Genomic DNA, 15,931 nt, shown 5'->3' with positions numbered 1-15,931 from the left:
AGGACATGGGAGGGAGGAGAGACGAGGAGGGGTGGACTACAGGAGAACAGAAGGAGGAAGGAGAAGCAGGAGGAGGAGGGGTGGGGGGAGGAGTAGGAGGCGTTGGGGGGGAGGGGGGAGGGGGGTAGGGGGGCGAGGAGGAGGAAGAGGCGTAGGGTCACCATGAGGCTGTAGGAGAGATCCATCCAAGACTCGAGGGTGAAGACCTTGAGGAGCTGAAGGGAGGAGGAAGCGATGGAGTCAAGGGAGGGGCTGGAGACGAGGGAAGGAACGATCAAGCTGGGAGCGCACTGGAAGCCAGCTGGGCACCCTCGCCCTGTCAGGCGGAGGCTCCAGGGGTTGGCAGAGGAGGAGGAGGAGGAGGAGGAGGAGGAGGAGGAGGAGGGATCGCAAGCTCGCTTGTCCGTTGACATCAGGCCTGTATCTTGACTAAAGGGTGAAACATGTCTAGTCAGATCCACTCGACTCATGTCCTCCTGCTGCCTCCTGCTGCTCCCGCTGATCCTTTTCCTCCTCCTCCGCCTGTCTCCAGCTCCTGCTGCCGCTCCTCATGTCTCATGCTGCTCCTGTCTCCTGCTCCTCAACCTCCTCCTCCTCCTTTTCCTCCTGCCTCCTCTCCTATTCTCCTTCTCCTTGCGTACCTGAAGCATCGCATACTCAACTGCCCCAACCACACTTGCTGCAGGGAGGGGTCAGAGACGGTGCAGGAGGCGCAGGAGGGCGAGCGACCATGGCGATGACAGCAACAGCAAGGAGGAGCATGCCGTTGATCAGCAGCGCGGTGAGGAGAGCGTCTTGCAGCTGCGACAAGTTGAGGAGGAGCCCGCGTCGTCCCCCTCGACCCACCTGCCCGAAGAGGAGGATGACGTTGTAGACGGGCGGAAAGCGCCCGGCGAGCTTGAGGACGCGGAGGACGCGGAGGACCTGGACGGCTCTGGAAGGAGGATGAGGAGAGGCAGGAGAAGCGTCCACGTCACCTGATAAGCTCTGAACTGCCGGAACTCCTGCCGTCCTGCAGCCCAGTGACTTCAAGGAAGCAGAGGAAGCGCTAGACCTCGCTGAACACAAGGGAGGAGAGAACGACGTCGGCCATGTTGGTGAGGACGAGGAGGAAGTCGAGGCAGTTGTCTGTTGGCTGCCGTCAGCTCCCTCAGACGAGTCGACGGCGATCAGCCTCGCCTGTCTTAGAGAAAAGTGCGTTCTGACCGAAGAACAATCCTGACGGGTCGGGTGAGGAGTTGAGGGGAGAGGATCTCAATCGTACCATGAGCAACGATGTAGGGAACAACTTCGAGAACGAAGTAGATCGTGAGACAGAAATTCCCTGTAGATAGAATATCAATGACTGACCCGCTGCCACTTCCCTGCCCCTGCCGCCACCCCCTCCTCGTCTCCTCCCTCTTTCCCGCACTCTCCTGTCTTCCTCTCTCTCCCCTCTCTCTCTCCCTCTTCTCTCTCTCCTCCGCAACTTGCCGAAGCTGATCGCCTTGCTCCATGTGAAGGTCCACCCCCCGCCGCAGAGCAGGGGGTTACAGTTGCCCCAGCTCGTGTCCTACCAGTATGAAGGTGAACATGAGCGGGAGGAATGGAGAGAAAGGAGGAGGCAGGAGGAGGAGGCAAGAGGAGGCAGGAGGAGGAGGAGGAGCAGGAGGAGCAAGAGGGAGGTCTCTTACCCCGGTGACGTAATCAGTGCTTGTCGCGCACCATTGGATCCCAAGGTTGTCCTTCGCTGCCAGAAAGAGCAGTGAGCTCCTCCCTCTCCCCTCTCCCTTCCCACCTCCCTCCCTCTCCTCCCTCCCTGCCCTTTCCCTCCTCCATCCTCTCTCCTTCACATGTGCAGCTGCTGAACGTCTCTCCCTTGTAGGTGAAGGGGAAGCGGCAGATCGAGCCAGTGGTCGTCTTGCACGTCTTATCCCTGCCACCTCACGTCACGTCGGGCCCTCGGGGCCAGCCCGTCCGCTGACCTGCCGGTCTGCAGGGGCGAGACTTGGTTGGCAGTCGTGCTGGGATCCTCCAAGGACAGGAGGACTATGGAGAAGATGATGCAGAGGTGGCCGAAGTTCTGGAACCACCTGGACTGGCTGGTCAGGAGGCAGGAGCAGGAGGAGGGGCGTATGCTTGTTCTCGATGCAGGAGATGCATGCTCTTCGGAAAGGGCTCTCTCTCGTGAGGCAGCTGAGAGCGCGCTCCTGTTACAACACCGTCATGGGATCTGCGATGGTGGTTGTGATGATGATGATGATGAAGTGGAGGAAGAGGAGGAGGAAGAGGAGGTAGGTCACCTGATACAGGTCGGGATGGGGCCAGCCAATCTTCTTCAGTGGAGACAGCTTCAGGTACTGGCAGTCCCGCACGAGCTCGACGTACTGATACTCCTGGTACCTCTCTGCCATGTCGTCACTACTGGCACCAAAGTCGACTGGTTCGAACCTCGGCTCGACGTTGCCCTCCTGTTTAGCAGCAAGATCCCTAACGTCACCGTCTTACCCCTTGGGCCCGCTAGTCTTGCCTCCACCTGATCAGACTCCCGTCACAGTCCAGGAGGATAGAGCAGAGGATAGAGCAGAGGATAGAGCAGAGGATAGAGCAGAGGATAGAGCAGAGGATAGAGCAGAGGATAGAGCAGAGGATAGAGCAGAGGATAGAGCAGAGGATAGAGCAGAGGATAGAGCAGAGGATAGAGCAGAGGATAGAGCAGAGGATAGAGCAGAGGATAGAGCAGAGGATAGAGCAGAGGATAGAGCAGAGGATAGAGCAGAGGATAGAGCAGAGGATAGAGCAGAGGATAGAGCAGAGGATAGAGCAGAGGATAGAGCAGAGGATAGAGCAGAGGATAGAGCAGAGGATAGTTACCTCTGCAAGAGACGCTCCCGTCGTGCTGAAACCATCGATGGACATGAGAATGTCCAGGGAAGAGACTGTCACTCCACAATCAGAGGGTGGCAGGAGCAAAGGATCGCCCACTTTGATTGGACAAGCGAGCTGGGCTGGAGAGATAAGTTCGCTCGATGAGGAAGTAGACTTGCTCTTCCATCTCTGGAGACAGGCACATACTAACGGGCCGCAGCTCCAGGCCAACATTGCTGTGATGCCGCGAGTCCACCATACCTGCGCTCACCCGGTTCTCACCCTCCCGCGCGTCATGCATCGTTGCTCACCCCTTGTGATCGGAGAGAGGAAGGTCTCGTGAGGATCATCCTCCACCACCTTGACTGTCGCTGGTCTCGCATATTCCCTCCTCCTTGCAATGGGACTCCCTGCAGATGGTTCAGCAGCTCATCATGGCAGTACCGTGCGGCTCCAGCTCCAGCGCTCGCATGGCCGTACCTGGGAACCTGAGCTGTTCTTCGCGAGCTTGCATGGCGGCAGCTAAGAGTGAAGGCAGGCCGCCATGCCCGTCATGCCACAACCATGGCAATCCTGTCAAGTTTGACGTCCTGCGGCAGTGCCCGGTTGTTCGGAGAGCTCGCCTCAGAGACTCTAGCCTGTCGTGCGGGATGTATGAGGGCCCGGTGAAGGGTTGGATCTCCATGACAATGGGAGGATCGCAGAAGCGCAGAGGAGGAGAGGGAGAGGGAGAGGGAGAGATGGGATAGCTGAAAACCCTTTGAGGAAACGATGAGAATAAGAGACTTCAGCCTGCTGCTCGCCTGCTTCATCCCGCTCTTTGGTGCTGCTCGCTTGTCAGAACACTTCTCGACTTCGCTGTGCCTCAGAGTGCGAGGAGGAGCCTTGGACAAGTTCGGACACAAGTTGAGCCTGAGAGGTGAAGGGAGGGGATTAAAGCTGATGCCGCCATGTGCCTGATGCATGCCAACATGGCTGTAGATTCCGGACGAGTGGGTGACTTGTGGGACTATCACTACCTGACCACTAGGAGCTCTGGGAATGTTGCCTTGTTCCGACACCGGGTACGTTGCAAGTGCGTGCAAGCCATTGAAATGATGCATGGTAGACCTTAGGGACAGCGCTTGAGCTCAACAGTTGTACAAACCAGTGAGTGTTCTGTCCCATCAAGCCTTTTATCAATTTTGATTTGATTTGAAACAGTGTGAGAATCATCGAACACGACAACAGTACGTGTTGGACTGATCTGGTTGTCACTTTGCTGACATGGAGCTGAAGGTAACGGGACATGGGTCTCAATCAGTGGAGAGCCGATCCCTTTCATTTCGCCTATCCCTCTAGTCCGCAACAACTTGATACACTGGGATGCTGAAGATGGCTTTTTGGCCCCGGATGTGTGAGTTTTTCATGTTGTTGTTGAGCGTGACTCACGCAAGCTCTCTTCCTCTACCTAAAAGTCTCGAGGCACTTCAGAATGAGACGCGCTCAAGGAGCCTGTTGGCTGAATGGCTGGACTTCCATGAGTGGACCGTGTGGGACGACGGAACAAAACCGTACATGGAGATTCAGAATACAGGTAGCGGAGGACGCGCTGAAACGTGTTTGCAATGACGGTGATCTTGCAGTCTATGGAGCCAGGATCATGTTGACAGAAGACGGTTTGGTCTTTCTTGGTGCTCCGGCCGGACTGTTCCAACCTCGTAAGCCCAAGTAAGGCTCGAAGGGAGGATTGCTTCGAGGCCTAACTCGTGCAACCAGATCCGTGATCATCAAGAATCAGTTGCCGTTGGCCCTCAAGTCGCTCAAGGAAGGATTGGTCGTGCTCGTTGCTATATTTCGAGTTTTGTTTGACGTGCATTACAGGATTGTGTCGCAGCTCTCACTCGATAGTTCACTGTCGCTGACCACAGGGCCTCGTCGTTGCAAGAATATTCATTATAACACAATTCTATCCCATGTCCGCGTCACTGAGTTTTAAACCTTTGCCTGCGACACAAGCTTGCTCCTCTCGGGATCCGGCTTCGGGTCCTCGTTGAGAATTACTCGAGCCCAGGTGAAGAAGATGTATGCGGACAGCAGCGAAGCAAGGATCCACATGAGCACAGCTGGTGCCTGTCCTGTCTCCAGAGAAGCTTCGCCGACAAACGAGACGATCAGGCAGAAGATGGCCGTCCAGGGCCTAGTGCAGATCCAGCAGCACCCGATCACAAAGAGAGACCACACGGCCGCAACGACAAACGCCACCATGAACGCAAGCTCATAGCAACCTTGAAAGGCATAACCCATTGACGACAACATCCCCGTAGCGAGATGGCACAAGGGAAAGAGAATGATCCACAATGACACCACTGTCCCAAGAATCGCGCCAATGCTGAGGTACGTCCGCACTTTCTGAGTAGCGCTCATCTGAGCAGACAGGGATTCATCAATGGGCTTCGAGATTTGTACACAAAGGTCATATTCGCGAGTCATGAGCACGTATCGAACTTCGCTATACACCAGGACACCTGTGCCTATCGCGAACAGGAAGCAACCGAAGAGGATCCATTGCATGTCAGACTGTACGCTTGCTTGGTTGTTTTTCATCCACTCTTCCGATTTCCTTTCGAACTCCCCCTGGTCCATATAAACATTGGACGTGACGTCGATCGGAATCATCCCCCTGCCACGATACTTACCGAGCACTCCGTTTGCCCAACACAAACTCACTCAGAAGCGTTGACGTCCTGCTTCATTGAGCCAGCCGCTTCCAACATGTCGCTCTTCGCCAACTTAGAAGTTCTATGATACATCAACCCATCTTGTCCTGGTCCTCCAGCTCTCCCTGCAGATACTCTCTTGCCGAAGTCCTGCAGGTGGCTAGGACAACTCCAGTCAGGATCGTCCTCCTCCCCTCTGAGCTCACCTGTGCAGCCACCTTTGGAAGGGATGTCTCGGGCCCAGGCTCCTGCTCTCTGATACCTGGGTACCGCACAGGAAGGAGAGGACGACCAGCGCCTGCCATCGCATCCTCCACCCGCCGCCTCCTGCCCTCAAACTCGCCATCTCCTCAAAGGCCACTGGACCCACCCCGACCTTGCAGTTTTAGTTAATCAAATAAAGGTACACTTGACCCCCACCATTCGTGTTGACTACCCCCTGTTCTCATCCGACGATGGGGTGGTAGGATTGGAGGGTGGGGTGGGGTGGGGTTGAAGGCGGGCAGCATGAGCGAGGCGCGGGTGCTGGGCGCTCGCATGCGACACTCGAAGTTCGATGGCGCCAACGGAGCGAGGCCGCGCAAGCTGCTGCAGCAGATCCTGAAGCTCGCGTCGCTACTTGAGGAGGGAACATCGGAGGAGATAGAGGCTGCACACAAGCAGTTCCTCAAGGACCTGGCGCTCTATGAATTCGGAATGTCCAAGATCCAGGTGGTGGCTGACACGAGCTTGCGTGAAGTTCAGGCGTACAAGTCTCTGCAGGCCGACCTCCAGAGTGAGATGGAGAAGACGTCTGCTGAGATCGAGAAGCTGAAGGAGCGTGTGGCCCACGAGCGCATAGTCCGCAAGAACAAGGAGGAGTACACCGTGCTGGCCAAGACTGTTGAGCATCTTCCTTCTCGAAAGCAAACAGAGAAGGATAAGACCGAGTTACAAGACCAACTCCTCCGGCTAGAGGAGCAAACTTCAGCACAGTAATGCCCCTTGACACCCTGACGTTCCACCCGTGATTCTGATCTTTTCCTGCAGGCACCAGAAGATGGAGCTGAGAAAGAAGCAGATGCTGTTGTTGCTGCACCTTGCCGAGGAGATGAAGGCGAACTTGGATGACGATGATGATCAGCTAGAGCAGATGGCTCTTTCTGGTACTAGCCCTCTGCCTTTGCCTCCTGTGAGCCCGGGAGACGTGGAGATGGGGGAGGCGGAGGCTTAAAACTTGACACATGTGCACCTGAGAATCTGTGAATATGGCTTTGTTTGTATGCTGGTCGATATGGCTTTCTTTGTATGCTGGGAGCTTGCAGAAAGAGGACAAAGATCTCTTGATCTCTAGTCAAAGTCGCCGAGCTATGAGAGACAGGGGTAGAGCTGTGAAATCCTTTTTGACTTGGGTGCAACGATTGCAATCGAGTCGGTGATTGCAGGACATGTACAAGAGCATGACAACATTCAGAAAAGCTCGAGGACCAAGACGGAAAGCAAAAAGATTTCAAAAGAACCATTCATTAAACTATGTTGCTACTCAACAGGGTCCTACACATCGTGATCTAGACATCGATTGAGCCTCTGCTTCTGACAGGCGTCGGTAGCGTCTAACTCCACTCTCGCTCGCGTCTGGGTGAACCTCTTGGAGATCTTTGAAAGAGTCCAAAGTCAGGAAGGCACATCATCCGTTGACATGCGACCACTTACTTCCTGCCTTCATCCGCCGGACTCCTGCTCCTCTCACGCTTCTCACGAACCTAAGGACCAGCCGTCAAGGAGAGCACGCGCATCCTGCAGCTACTCACAGGGGATCGCCGGGGGGAGCGATCGCGATCGCGAGACCTGTCTCTACGAGGAGAAGGAGACCTGAACCATCGTCACTTTCACCTCCTCAATCCCCCTAGCGTCCACCTGCCATAGCGCCGAGGCGATGGAGATCTGGCGTCAAGCGATGAGCATGCAGAACGAGGATGGCAGGGCTAGGTGACACCTTCCATAACGACGTGGCGAGCCTCGACCGTATCCCCTGTCATCGCGGCGTCGACCCGTGCTGATCTCCACCCTGTTCAAGGGAGGCAGAGGTGAGTAGAGACAAGCAAGATCAAGGTTGAGTTGAACCTGACTCGATTTCCCATCAGATCGGTTCCGTCCAGGTCCTGACAGGCATCCCTCTGCGCCAAGATGTCAGGAAATTTCCCTCTAGTTTCCATACACGGGAAGAAACAGCTCGTCTTGCATGCACATCGCTTCAACACCTTTTATGAAGAGAAGAGATCGACTGAAGACACATGTGGATGAACATGACGAGCGCAGTATGCACGAGTGTGGCGGCTTCGTAGCCATACAGAGGAAGCAGAGACGGTTCATATGTGCACGAAGCGTCGAGAAACGGACGCAGGCGTACGGCGCGCAGTGTCGTGATGACGGCAGGGCAGACACTCAAGAGGCAACACGAAAGCAGAGGTGACGCGTCGGCGAAAACACGCTCGGGTCAGTTTGCAGGAGTAGCTGAGGGCGATTCGACTGGATAAGGGAGGTGCACCGCATCTCGGTCGTCGTCAAACCAGACGAATCCAAAGCCAGGGGGTTTGCGAGCAACCCAGGCGTCGTTGATCTGCCCATACTTGCGGAAGAAGTCTTGGAGGTCCCTTCCCTCAGCATCAGGAGGAAGGTTCCCGACAAACACCTGCCACGAACGCAGAGTCGTCAGAACTAACTGTTCCGAACCTATCGACAGAGACACAGTGGCCGGGGAGGCTTCAGGTAATAGGATGATGCAGTAATAGTCATCACGACGAGGAAGGGCTCACACTGAGCAAGGGGGACGGGATAAGAGAGGAGGAAGAAAATGACTGCAGGAGGATCAGAATCAGGAGCAGGAGCAGGAGCAGGAGCAGGAGCAGGAGGAGCCGGGGCTGCACATTGCCTTTGTTCCCTTGGAATCGAACACCATTCTAGCGCTTTCCTTGCACAGAGGGGGCGGTAGGGGTATCCAATCGCCTCTATGAATACCGGGTATTCTTCCACAAATTTGGGGGTAGGGTAGTGATGTGTTGGGGTCCTATTTACCACGAGACCTGGAAGGTAGGGAATTATTTTAGTCAATAGAAATGAATAATCTTTTAATTTTAGTCAACTCAACATCATTTGGTCAGTGCGGGGAAGTGGTCCATTGGTCATTCTGGGTACCTTGCCGTACCTCTTCACCCGACCGGTCACTACCCCCCGATTTCCTTACCCCCACCCCCTTTATGCCATTCAAAGCTCTGACAGATCACCGGTTCTGTATCACCCTACCCCCATGGTTTCACCGGGTACTCCCGCAGTTTGATGGCCTACGATGCCTCCATGGCGGCAGCTTCTCTTCCTCGCAGCCGTCATGACGGTCGCAGGGGATGCACAGCGACCGACGGGCAGGTTCTACCCTGAGCTTGCGGGTCTCGCTACCCCCAGCGTCTGGTTCGCCTCCCCCACGTGCTCCGTGCACGCCGACTGTGGGGTCTCGCAATTCTGTAAGTGGGAGTTTTGCAGAGGAGGGGCCGGGTGGTTCTACGTGTGCGGGATATGCAAGCCATGCAGCGATTGCTCCTGCAACGACGCGAGCTTCACTGGCTCCTGCCCTCAGGACAGGTGTCCTGCCGAACCCACACAGGAGGTGCGGTACCTGCAAGGAACGTTCGAAGGGATGCAGCTACTGCCCGACAACTCCTCCTTCTGCTACTACAGGCTGGAGCTGAGAGGGTCCCATTTCACCGAGAGCCAGCAAGTCGCGTCCTTGTCGTCGTCGACTCCCGACGCCTCTGCGCAGCAGAAACTAGATGAAGCGTGCCCCTCCCTCGCTCGCAGCGGCAACTTCCAAGTGCAGGCCGGGTCCAGCCTGTCCTACATTCAGTTCACCACCCTGACAGGTGCATACTCGATGAACTCACACCCTCCCCTCCTCCTCTCCTCTCCTCTTCTTTCCTCCTTTCCTCTCCTCTCCTCTCCTCTCCCCTCCCCTCCTCTCCTCTCCTCTCCTCCACTCCCCTCCACTCCCCTCCTCCCCTCCTCCCCCTCTCTCCCCTCACCTCCTGCACTCACCTCACCTCTCTTGCAACAGGAACTGACGAGCTTCACGTGGTGAGAGTCGTGGGAGTCAAGACTGGTTGCTCGCGGCAACTCACGCTGCTGGTGCCCAATGGGAAGGTTGTAGCTGTGGCTGGTCAAGATTCAACCTCCTTCAACATCGGGTATGGAGATTGTCAGACGTACGCGCAAGGAGCGCTGAATGCGTTCTACTGCGTCAACGACGGGGCCTGCGATGCTTGTCCCGTCTCCTGTGCTTACTCTTGCTTCAAGGATCCGCGGCTGTGGGACGAGGTAGTCTTGCAACCCCAGGGGCAGGCGATGTCTTGGTACGATTCAGAGCTCTATGTCCCCAAGCTCGTTCAGGGAGGGTTCTCCTCCGGGCTATGGCAGAGCACCGTTAGCTTCGCGGGCAAGACTTGTAGGGTGACGATAGAGGTGCAGTCGATCAGCAACTTCACAGAACTGCTTCAGGCCAAAGTGTCACTAGGTCAGTGCGATGGAGGAGCAGCAGCCCGGAGGAGCCTCGACGACCCTTCCTCGTACCCCAAGGCGCGCGTCAGAAAGATAGAGAGTCTTCCCTCCCCAGCTCCCCTGCCCAGCAGCCTCCGGGCAAGTTTCGTGGCCCCGACGTTCGAGCAGTGGCCGAGCGAAGTCGGGGATGGGGAGACACATGTAGGAGCGCAGCTGGTTGCCTACTCGCACACGAGCTCAGGGACGGAGAGCAGGAGCTGGGTTCTGAAACCCTACGGCTCTCCCAGGATGATCGGTGAGCAACCTTTCTTCCTACCTTGCTCCTGACTCGCTTCTCCTCGTAGTCATGAGGCTGACAATGGAAGGAAGTCTCTCCGAGTTGGACTTCCTATCCATCTCCGAGGCTCTTCCAGTCGCCGCTGACTCCAAGGGCAGCTGGATAGCCTCCGCCACTGGTAAGCCTTGCCCGCAGGACGCCGACTGCCCGCTCTCCTCCTCCGATGTCCGCAAGGGGGAGGAGCTGAGATTCTTTACCTCGTCCAACTTCTCCTCCTCAGAGGTCGTTGAACTCCGCCTGGTGTCCCAGTGCAATCGACAGCAGGACGTCGCCATCCGAGTGGAGTCGAACATGGCCGGGAGAGCAGGATTTTCCATCACGTGGAACTCTTACTCGTCCCATGCCGTCTGCTCCCCGGGCTCCTACGGGCTCTCGCAGTACGGGATCAAGAATGCTATCCCTCCTTTCATCTTCTACAACTCCAACGTCACCGTCGAAGTTCCCTCCTCCTACTCCTGCTCCTCCTGCCCTTCCGCCAAGTTCTCATGCCCCTTCGCCTCCTCGAGTATCGACCAGTGCATCCAGGTGTGCGCCCAGGGCACCTTCTCCGTCACCTCAGCCCAGCCCTGTCAGCCATGCCCTCAAGCCTCCTACGCCAACAGCAGCGGGCAGACCTCCTGCTTTTCCTGCCCCCCTGGCTTCACCACCTACGAGGAAGGCAGCGACAAGGCTGAGCTGTGCTACAAGGTAGACCTGCACCTGGAGCGCGTGTACAGGAACGGGATGTTCCTCTCGTTCCAGGTCGAGTGGGATATGCAGCCTCCCTCCTTCGCCTCCAGCTCGGACATGGTCGGCATCTTCAAGGGCAGCGACCGGCAGCTCGACTGGTCCTACACGTCAGCCACCAATTACTTCCTCGGCAAGACCATCGGTCCTGACGCCGTCCCCAAAGGCTCCAGAATGCTCATGTCCTCCTCTGCTGGTATGGGACTCTACAACATGGTGCTGTATGCCACTGTAAACTCCTCCTCCTCCTCCTCCTCCTCCTCCTCCTCCTCCTCCTCCTCCTCCTCTTACTCTCAGCGGGGTGTGATCCTGGCCAATCGGTCCTTCCTGCTCGAGGACTACCTGCAGCCTATCTACTGTGCCTACCTTGATCAGCTGGAATGCATCCCAGCAGACGTCGGGCAGACACGGACGAGCGACGGCATCCTGTGTGCGGAAGGGATCATTGCTCGTCAGCTCAGCTTCAGCAAGTGCCCTCCTTGTACAGCAGGGCTCTTCGGCTCCAAGTACTGCCAGCCCTGCCCCATCGGCTCCTACAACAACCTCGTCGGGGCAACAGCATGCACCTCCTGCTTCGTCGGGACGACAGTCCAGCTCTCTTTCTCCACCCTCACGGTCGGGACAGGAACGGAGTGCGTGGGAGGAAGCTGCTGCATCGCCTGCCCTGTGCTCATCAGCCAGGGGCTGCTTCCTCCTCAGTGCATGTCCAACGGCAGGACGGAGGTGGTTCAACCGACAGCTGCTCCTACTACGCGGCCGGCCACCACTGCGCTCGTTGCTACCACGTCCGCCAAGACCACGGCAACGGCAGCGGAGGCGACGACGGAAGCTATCATCGTCACGACCCCAGCTCCCACCTCCAACGTCGACCGGTGCGGGAACGGGGTGAGAGAGACGCGCTCGTCCTCTTGCTGGCTGGAGTTGTTCGGGGGGGTCAAGCTGTGCGATGCCGAGAAGATCGTGGAGGACGGGGCAGGCAGGTGGCATCTGCTGGAGGAGTGCGACGACGGGAACATCAGGAGCGGCGACGGATGCTCGCAGAGTTGCACGATAGAGGAGGGATACACCTGCAGTGCTGCCTCCCCCAGCGTGTGCTCCACGAGCTCTGGAAACGACTTCCTGCAGTACCTCCAGACCCAGGGCTCCTTCCTCGCACTGATGCAGAGGAGGAAGCTGCTGGGGACGGAGCTCCCTGCCATGATCGGGAGCATGGACTTCAACGTGGTCGGGAGGCTGGCAGGCAGGAAGACTTTCTTCCCGTCTATCTTCAGGGATGGAAGGAGGAGCGACTCGCAGAATGATCAGATTCACCTCCTCACCAACTCCTTTCAGTGCCTCTGCTCCTCCTCCTCCTCCCCGCTGACCCTAACAAACCTCTCGGGGCTCATTCAGACCCCCGTAGGGTTTCGCTCTTACAGCTCCTCGTGTACCTGGCGCATGGCTCCTCCTGAAGGCGACTGGATCTACTTGAATATCTACCTGTCGTTCTTGAAGGTGAGGAGGAGGAGGTGGTGATGGTGGTAGTGGTGGAACGAGCAGGAGCAGGAGCAGGAAGAGGAGCAGGAGACAAAATAGCGAAAGCAGGAGGGAGGAAGGAGCAGGGTTGGGGGTGTTGCGAGGGTGACGAATGCAGCAGAAAGGGGAATCGATCGCTGTCTACGATGAGACAGCGATGAGGGATGATTTTCCCGGCTACCTAAAAGCATCTCGATGTACTCCCTGCGTTTACACCAAGACGTCAATCCCCACACTCAAGGTCTCCTCCCCCTCACCTCTTCTTTCTTCCACCAACTTTAGTTGCTCGAAGATCTCTGATAATTGCTCCTCTCACCTTCTTGCAAACCGTCGTCCCTCAAGCCTATTTCTCCTCCTCTTCCTCCTCCTCCTCCTCCTCCTCCTCCTCCTCCTCCTCCTCCTCCTCCTCCTCCTCCTCCTCCTCCTCCTCCTCCTCCTCCTCCTCTTCGCCTCCTTGGCATCTGATTTTGGCTTCCTCTAGATCGCCAACCCTTGTAGGGTCCAGTACAACTTCGTGAAGGACGAAGTCTTCACTTCTGGCAGGATGCGAGCTCCGCCCCTCGAGATCGCCTTCTCGGTCAACCAGTCCAACATCCCCTCGTTGCAGAACTCATCCTTCGACTGGCTCCCTCCTCCCGCCCCGCTCACCAGCACCCCAGCAGAGCCAACGGACTCCTCCCTCCTCCTCAACACCACCACCCCCACCCCAGCACCGCCGGACCCGCGGTCTCTCATGCTCAAGTTCGATGATGTCAGCAAGGATGCAAGCGCTGGGCCCTGCCAGTTCGGGGGAGGAGGAGTGAGAGAGCCTAGGTTCGTCAACGAGCATTTCTTCACCTCCTACGAGGAGAGCACCACCTTGCTGCAGGGCAACTGGGAGGGAGAGACGGAGGTCTACGGGCGGGAGCTGGGGCTGGCAGAGAAGCAGGGAGAGGGGATCTGCTCCGGGCAAGGATTCGTGACCACTGTCTCCTCCTCCACCTTGGACGACTGCATGCGAGCCTGTGCCAGCCGTGCCATCTGCAGCTTCTTCAGCTACAACCCAGCAGGCAGCTGCTCGCTGTTCACCTCCTGCTCCACCCTGCTCTCGACCCCCGAAGGCTTCACGACGTTTGCGGTGCAGGAGCAGGCGGAGCAGCTCAGGTGCCGCGTCAGGATCAGCGTGAGCGGCGAGAGAATCGTGCTGAGCATCTCGAGCTGCGGCGACCTGAGGCGACCCGGGAGGAAGAGCACGATGATGGGGACAGCCGAGGGAACCATCCGCTTTGCACAGGTGAACCTCTGCTGGACTCTTCCTCCTCTACACCCCACCCCCGTCCCACCCCCTCTCCCTCCTCTCTTCTCACCCCCTCAACCCCCTCACTCTCATCGCCCCTCACCTCGTCCCCGCCTGTCAACTCGCCTGACGCCCAGCTGGAAGGTCACGGATCGCCCCTGCCAGACGACGGAGACCCTGCCCTGCACTTTCGTCGACATCTTCTCGCGCTACGAGCTCTACAAGTACTGGCCACTGACCATCTCCTGGTCCTTCTCCTCCATCAACTTCCTCCTCCATCTCCCCTACCGCGCCCTCTTCACCCCTTCCACCCCCGAGGTCGCCCAGCTCACTGGCAGCTCCTACCTCGCCCGGTTCTCGCACCAGCTCTACATCCCCTCCTCCTTCGCCGGCCGGTTCGGCTTCCCCACCATCGCTGACCAAAACTTCCCCTTCGTCCAACAGCCGGTGGGGGCTCAAGTTTTCAACCTCAAGCCCGTGGATAAGGTCCGACCATTGCTGCTCCCTCCTCTCCACTCCCTTGTATTACGTCTCCTCCATCCTTCTCGTTCTCCTCCATCCTTCTCGTTCTCCTCCATCCTTCTCGTTCTCCTCCTCCCCACTTCTTCTCTCCTTTCCTCTCCTCTCCTCCATCTTCCATCCTCTCCTCTTGCCACCTCTTCCCTTATCCTCCTCCCACCTGTTCAGTTCTATCCCCTCCTCCCTCCGCCACTCACTCCGCCAGCAGCAAGTCTTCGCGCTTCCCGTCCCTCTCTTCGTTCCTCCGCAGGCGGAGCAGCTCATTTCCATCTATCAGCTCTGCAATCGCTCGGTCGACAACCTCTTCCTCGCTCTCGCCCAGACTGCTTCCTGCTCCTCTCTTGCCGCAATCGTCTTCCCCTCCCGCCAGGAGGCCAACTGGAAGGGCATGCCAAGCTCCTCCGTCGAAGCCGTGTGCACGAGCAGCTGCTACCAGGACCTGATCCTCGTACCTCCACTTGCCCTCCTGCGCTGCTTCTTGACCCTCCTCCTCTCAGCTCCTCACCAACGCGACTGAGAGCTGCCGAGCCGTGTGGCAAGCTTGTACTGGATGCATCGACAGCGGAGACCCACCGAGGGTCACGTCAGATAACATTGTGGGGAAGCGAATCTTCCAGCAGGTTGCGAGCAGAACGAGAGAGAGGAGACAGAGAATGTGCGCTAGAGAAGGGGAGGAAGACGTGCGTGTAGAGAGCAGCACCACCAGCAGCAGCAGCAGGAGGAGGAGGAGAGGAGAGAGGAGGAGAAGGAGCAATGACCGATTCCTTGCCAGGTGCTCGTTCTCTCAAAGACGCTCTTCTACCTCAGCTCCGTCTGCTTTCGCAACCATCTCGGGCTCCGATGCGATCTTCTCCTCCCTGACTTCCTCCCGTCTCACCCCATCCGGTGCCCTCCCCCCGCCTCCTCCAACTTCTCCCGCAGCCCCTTCAGCCCCTCCTTCGACTTCTCAAGGGGTCAGTGCTCCAACGACTGCCGAGCAGACATGGAGGACTACGTGAGAAGCATGGGCTGCTGCTTGCAGACGTCAGAGAACGCGCTCATCGCCTTGTGGAGCAGGATCGGCCATCCCGCCGCCTCCTCCTTCCTGGTTGAGTGGTCCTCCACTGACCGAGAACTCTTCGCCCGTCCTGCTGCTTGCGGAACTTCTTCCCTCCTCCTCCCGGGCTGCGTGCTCAAGACGTGCGGCAGCAGCATAACGGAGAGCGCCTGCTGCAACATCACCTGCAATGCCGCCTCCTCCTCCAAGCTCTTCCCCTCTGTCTGCTTCTGCACCTGCAACAGCGGGCTGACGGGCCAGCTGTGCGAGTTGCGGGAGCCGCACGTGTACTGTGAGATGAGCATTAGCGGGATCGACGAGGCGACGTTCTTTATCTCCTCCACTCAGGTGAAGCGACGAAGAAGAATACGAACATGCCCTCTCGCTCCTCCACCACCACCCATCCTCCCTCCCTCCCTCCCTCCCTCCCTCCCTCCCTCCCTCCCTCCCTC

At 57.7% G+C, this 15,931-nt stretch overlaps 6 protein-coding genes across 6 annotated transcripts in view; 3 read left to right on the top strand and 3 right to left on the bottom strand.

Annotated features, from left to right (window-relative positions):
- Positions 1-3,532, bottom strand: part of GUITHDRAFT_138693 (hypothetical protein) — a gene marked incomplete at both ends in the record, with an annotated part of 10,953 nt that extends 7,421 nt beyond the window's left edge. Inside the window, 14 exons of the mRNA XM_005832778.1 lie at positions 162-429; positions 642-679; positions 730-801; positions 847-924; positions 978-1,012; positions 1,207-1,288; positions 1,674-1,729; positions 1,833-1,915; positions 1,965-2,072; positions 2,197-2,450; positions 2,854-2,918; positions 2,965-3,108; positions 3,159-3,257; positions 3,292-3,532. Of these exons, the coding sequence (XP_005832835.1) occupies positions 162-429; positions 642-679; positions 730-801; positions 847-924; positions 978-1,012; positions 1,207-1,288; positions 1,674-1,729; positions 1,833-1,915; positions 1,965-2,072; positions 2,197-2,450; positions 2,854-2,918; positions 2,965-3,108; positions 3,159-3,257; positions 3,292-3,532 (1,623 nt within the window). The remainder of the gene's footprint in view (positions 1-161; positions 430-641; positions 680-729; positions 802-846; positions 925-977; positions 1,013-1,206; positions 1,289-1,673; positions 1,730-1,832; positions 1,916-1,964; positions 2,073-2,196; positions 2,451-2,853; positions 2,919-2,964; positions 3,109-3,158; positions 3,258-3,291) is intronic.
- A 52-nt stretch (positions 3,533-3,584) lies between these two features.
- Positions 3,585-4,802, top strand: GUITHDRAFT_152582 (hypothetical protein). The gene is made up of 9 exons (XM_005832777.1): positions 3,585-3,766; positions 3,829-3,911; positions 3,956-3,996; positions 4,051-4,076; positions 4,126-4,243; positions 4,305-4,423; positions 4,473-4,557; positions 4,606-4,663; positions 4,711-4,802. Exons 1-9 carry the CDS (start codon positions 3,619-3,621, stop codon positions 4,735-4,737), a joined length of 705 nt encoding a protein of 234 aa, XP_005832834.1. The 5' UTR covers positions 3,585-3,618; the 3' UTR covers positions 4,738-4,802.
- A 19-nt stretch (positions 4,803-4,821) lies between these two features.
- On the bottom strand, positions 4,822-5,603 carry GUITHDRAFT_108302 (hypothetical protein; the record flags this gene model as incomplete). Its single annotated transcript, XM_005832776.1, has 2 exons — positions 4,822-5,509; positions 5,557-5,603. The coding sequence occupies 2 exons, from the start codon at positions 5,601-5,603 to the stop codon at positions 4,822-4,824; spliced, it is 735 nt and encodes a 244-aa protein (XP_005832833.1).
- Positions 5,604-6,173: 570 nt separating this feature from the next.
- GUITHDRAFT_58788 (hypothetical protein) lies at positions 6,174-6,660 on the top strand (the record flags this gene model as incomplete). The annotated part of the gene is made up of 2 exons (XM_005832775.1): positions 6,174-6,520; positions 6,576-6,660. Coding segments are annotated over 2 exons (432 nt in total), but the record flags the coding sequence as incomplete, so codon positions are not given.
- A 552-nt stretch (positions 6,661-7,212) lies between these two features.
- On the bottom strand, positions 7,213-8,484 carry GUITHDRAFT_108300 (hypothetical protein; the record flags this gene model as incomplete). Its single annotated transcript, XM_005832774.1, has 6 exons — positions 7,213-7,288; positions 7,337-7,397; positions 7,550-7,593; positions 7,650-7,702; positions 8,074-8,217; positions 8,482-8,484. 6 exons carry the CDS (start codon positions 8,482-8,484, stop codon positions 7,213-7,215), a joined length of 381 nt encoding a protein of 126 aa, XP_005832831.1.
- A 387-nt stretch (positions 8,485-8,871) lies between these two features.
- GUITHDRAFT_138690 (hypothetical protein) overlaps positions 8,872-15,931 on the top strand; it is a gene marked incomplete at both ends in the record, with an annotated part of 8,749 nt that continues 1,689 nt past the window's right edge. Inside the window, 9 exons of the mRNA XM_005832773.1 lie at positions 8,872-9,439; positions 9,631-10,365; positions 10,415-12,627; positions 12,770-12,889; positions 13,235-13,921; positions 14,069-14,410; positions 14,652-14,891; positions 14,941-15,063; positions 15,216-15,827. Of these exons, the coding sequence (XP_005832830.1) occupies positions 8,872-9,439; positions 9,631-10,365; positions 10,415-12,627; positions 12,770-12,889; positions 13,235-13,921; positions 14,069-14,410; positions 14,652-14,891; positions 14,941-15,063; positions 15,216-15,827 (5,640 nt within the window). The remainder of the gene's footprint in view (positions 9,440-9,630; positions 10,366-10,414; positions 12,628-12,769; positions 12,890-13,234; positions 13,922-14,068; positions 14,411-14,651; positions 14,892-14,940; positions 15,064-15,215; positions 15,828-15,931) is intronic.

This window comes from Guillardia theta (genome assembly GCF_000315625.1).
Source record: "Guillardia theta CCMP2712 unplaced genomic scaffold GUITHscaffold_33, whole genome shotgun sequence".
NCBI classification, from domain to species: domain Eukaryota; class Cryptophyceae; order Pyrenomonadales; family Geminigeraceae; genus Guillardia; species Guillardia theta.
Note: the sequence above shows the minus strand (reverse complement) of the source record. Positions and strands in the feature narration are given on the sequence as shown.

What these genes read in the sequence shown, in the direction of transcription:
- GUITHDRAFT_152582 (XM_005832777.1), top strand. Translation starts at nt 3,619, where the DNA reads ATGAGAATAAGAGACTTCAGCCTGCTGCTCGCCTGCTTCATCCCGCTC. An exon ending in ACACAAGTTGAGCCTGAGAG is followed by an intron (nt 3,767 to 3,828) that starts GTGAAGGGAGGG and finishes ACATGGCTGTAG; the next exon opens with ATTCCGGACGAGTGGGTGAC. An exon ending in CATGGAGATTCAGAATACAG is followed by an intron (nt 4,424 to 4,472) that starts GTAGCGGAGGAC and finishes GTGATCTTGCAG; the next exon opens with TCTATGGAGCCAGGATCATG.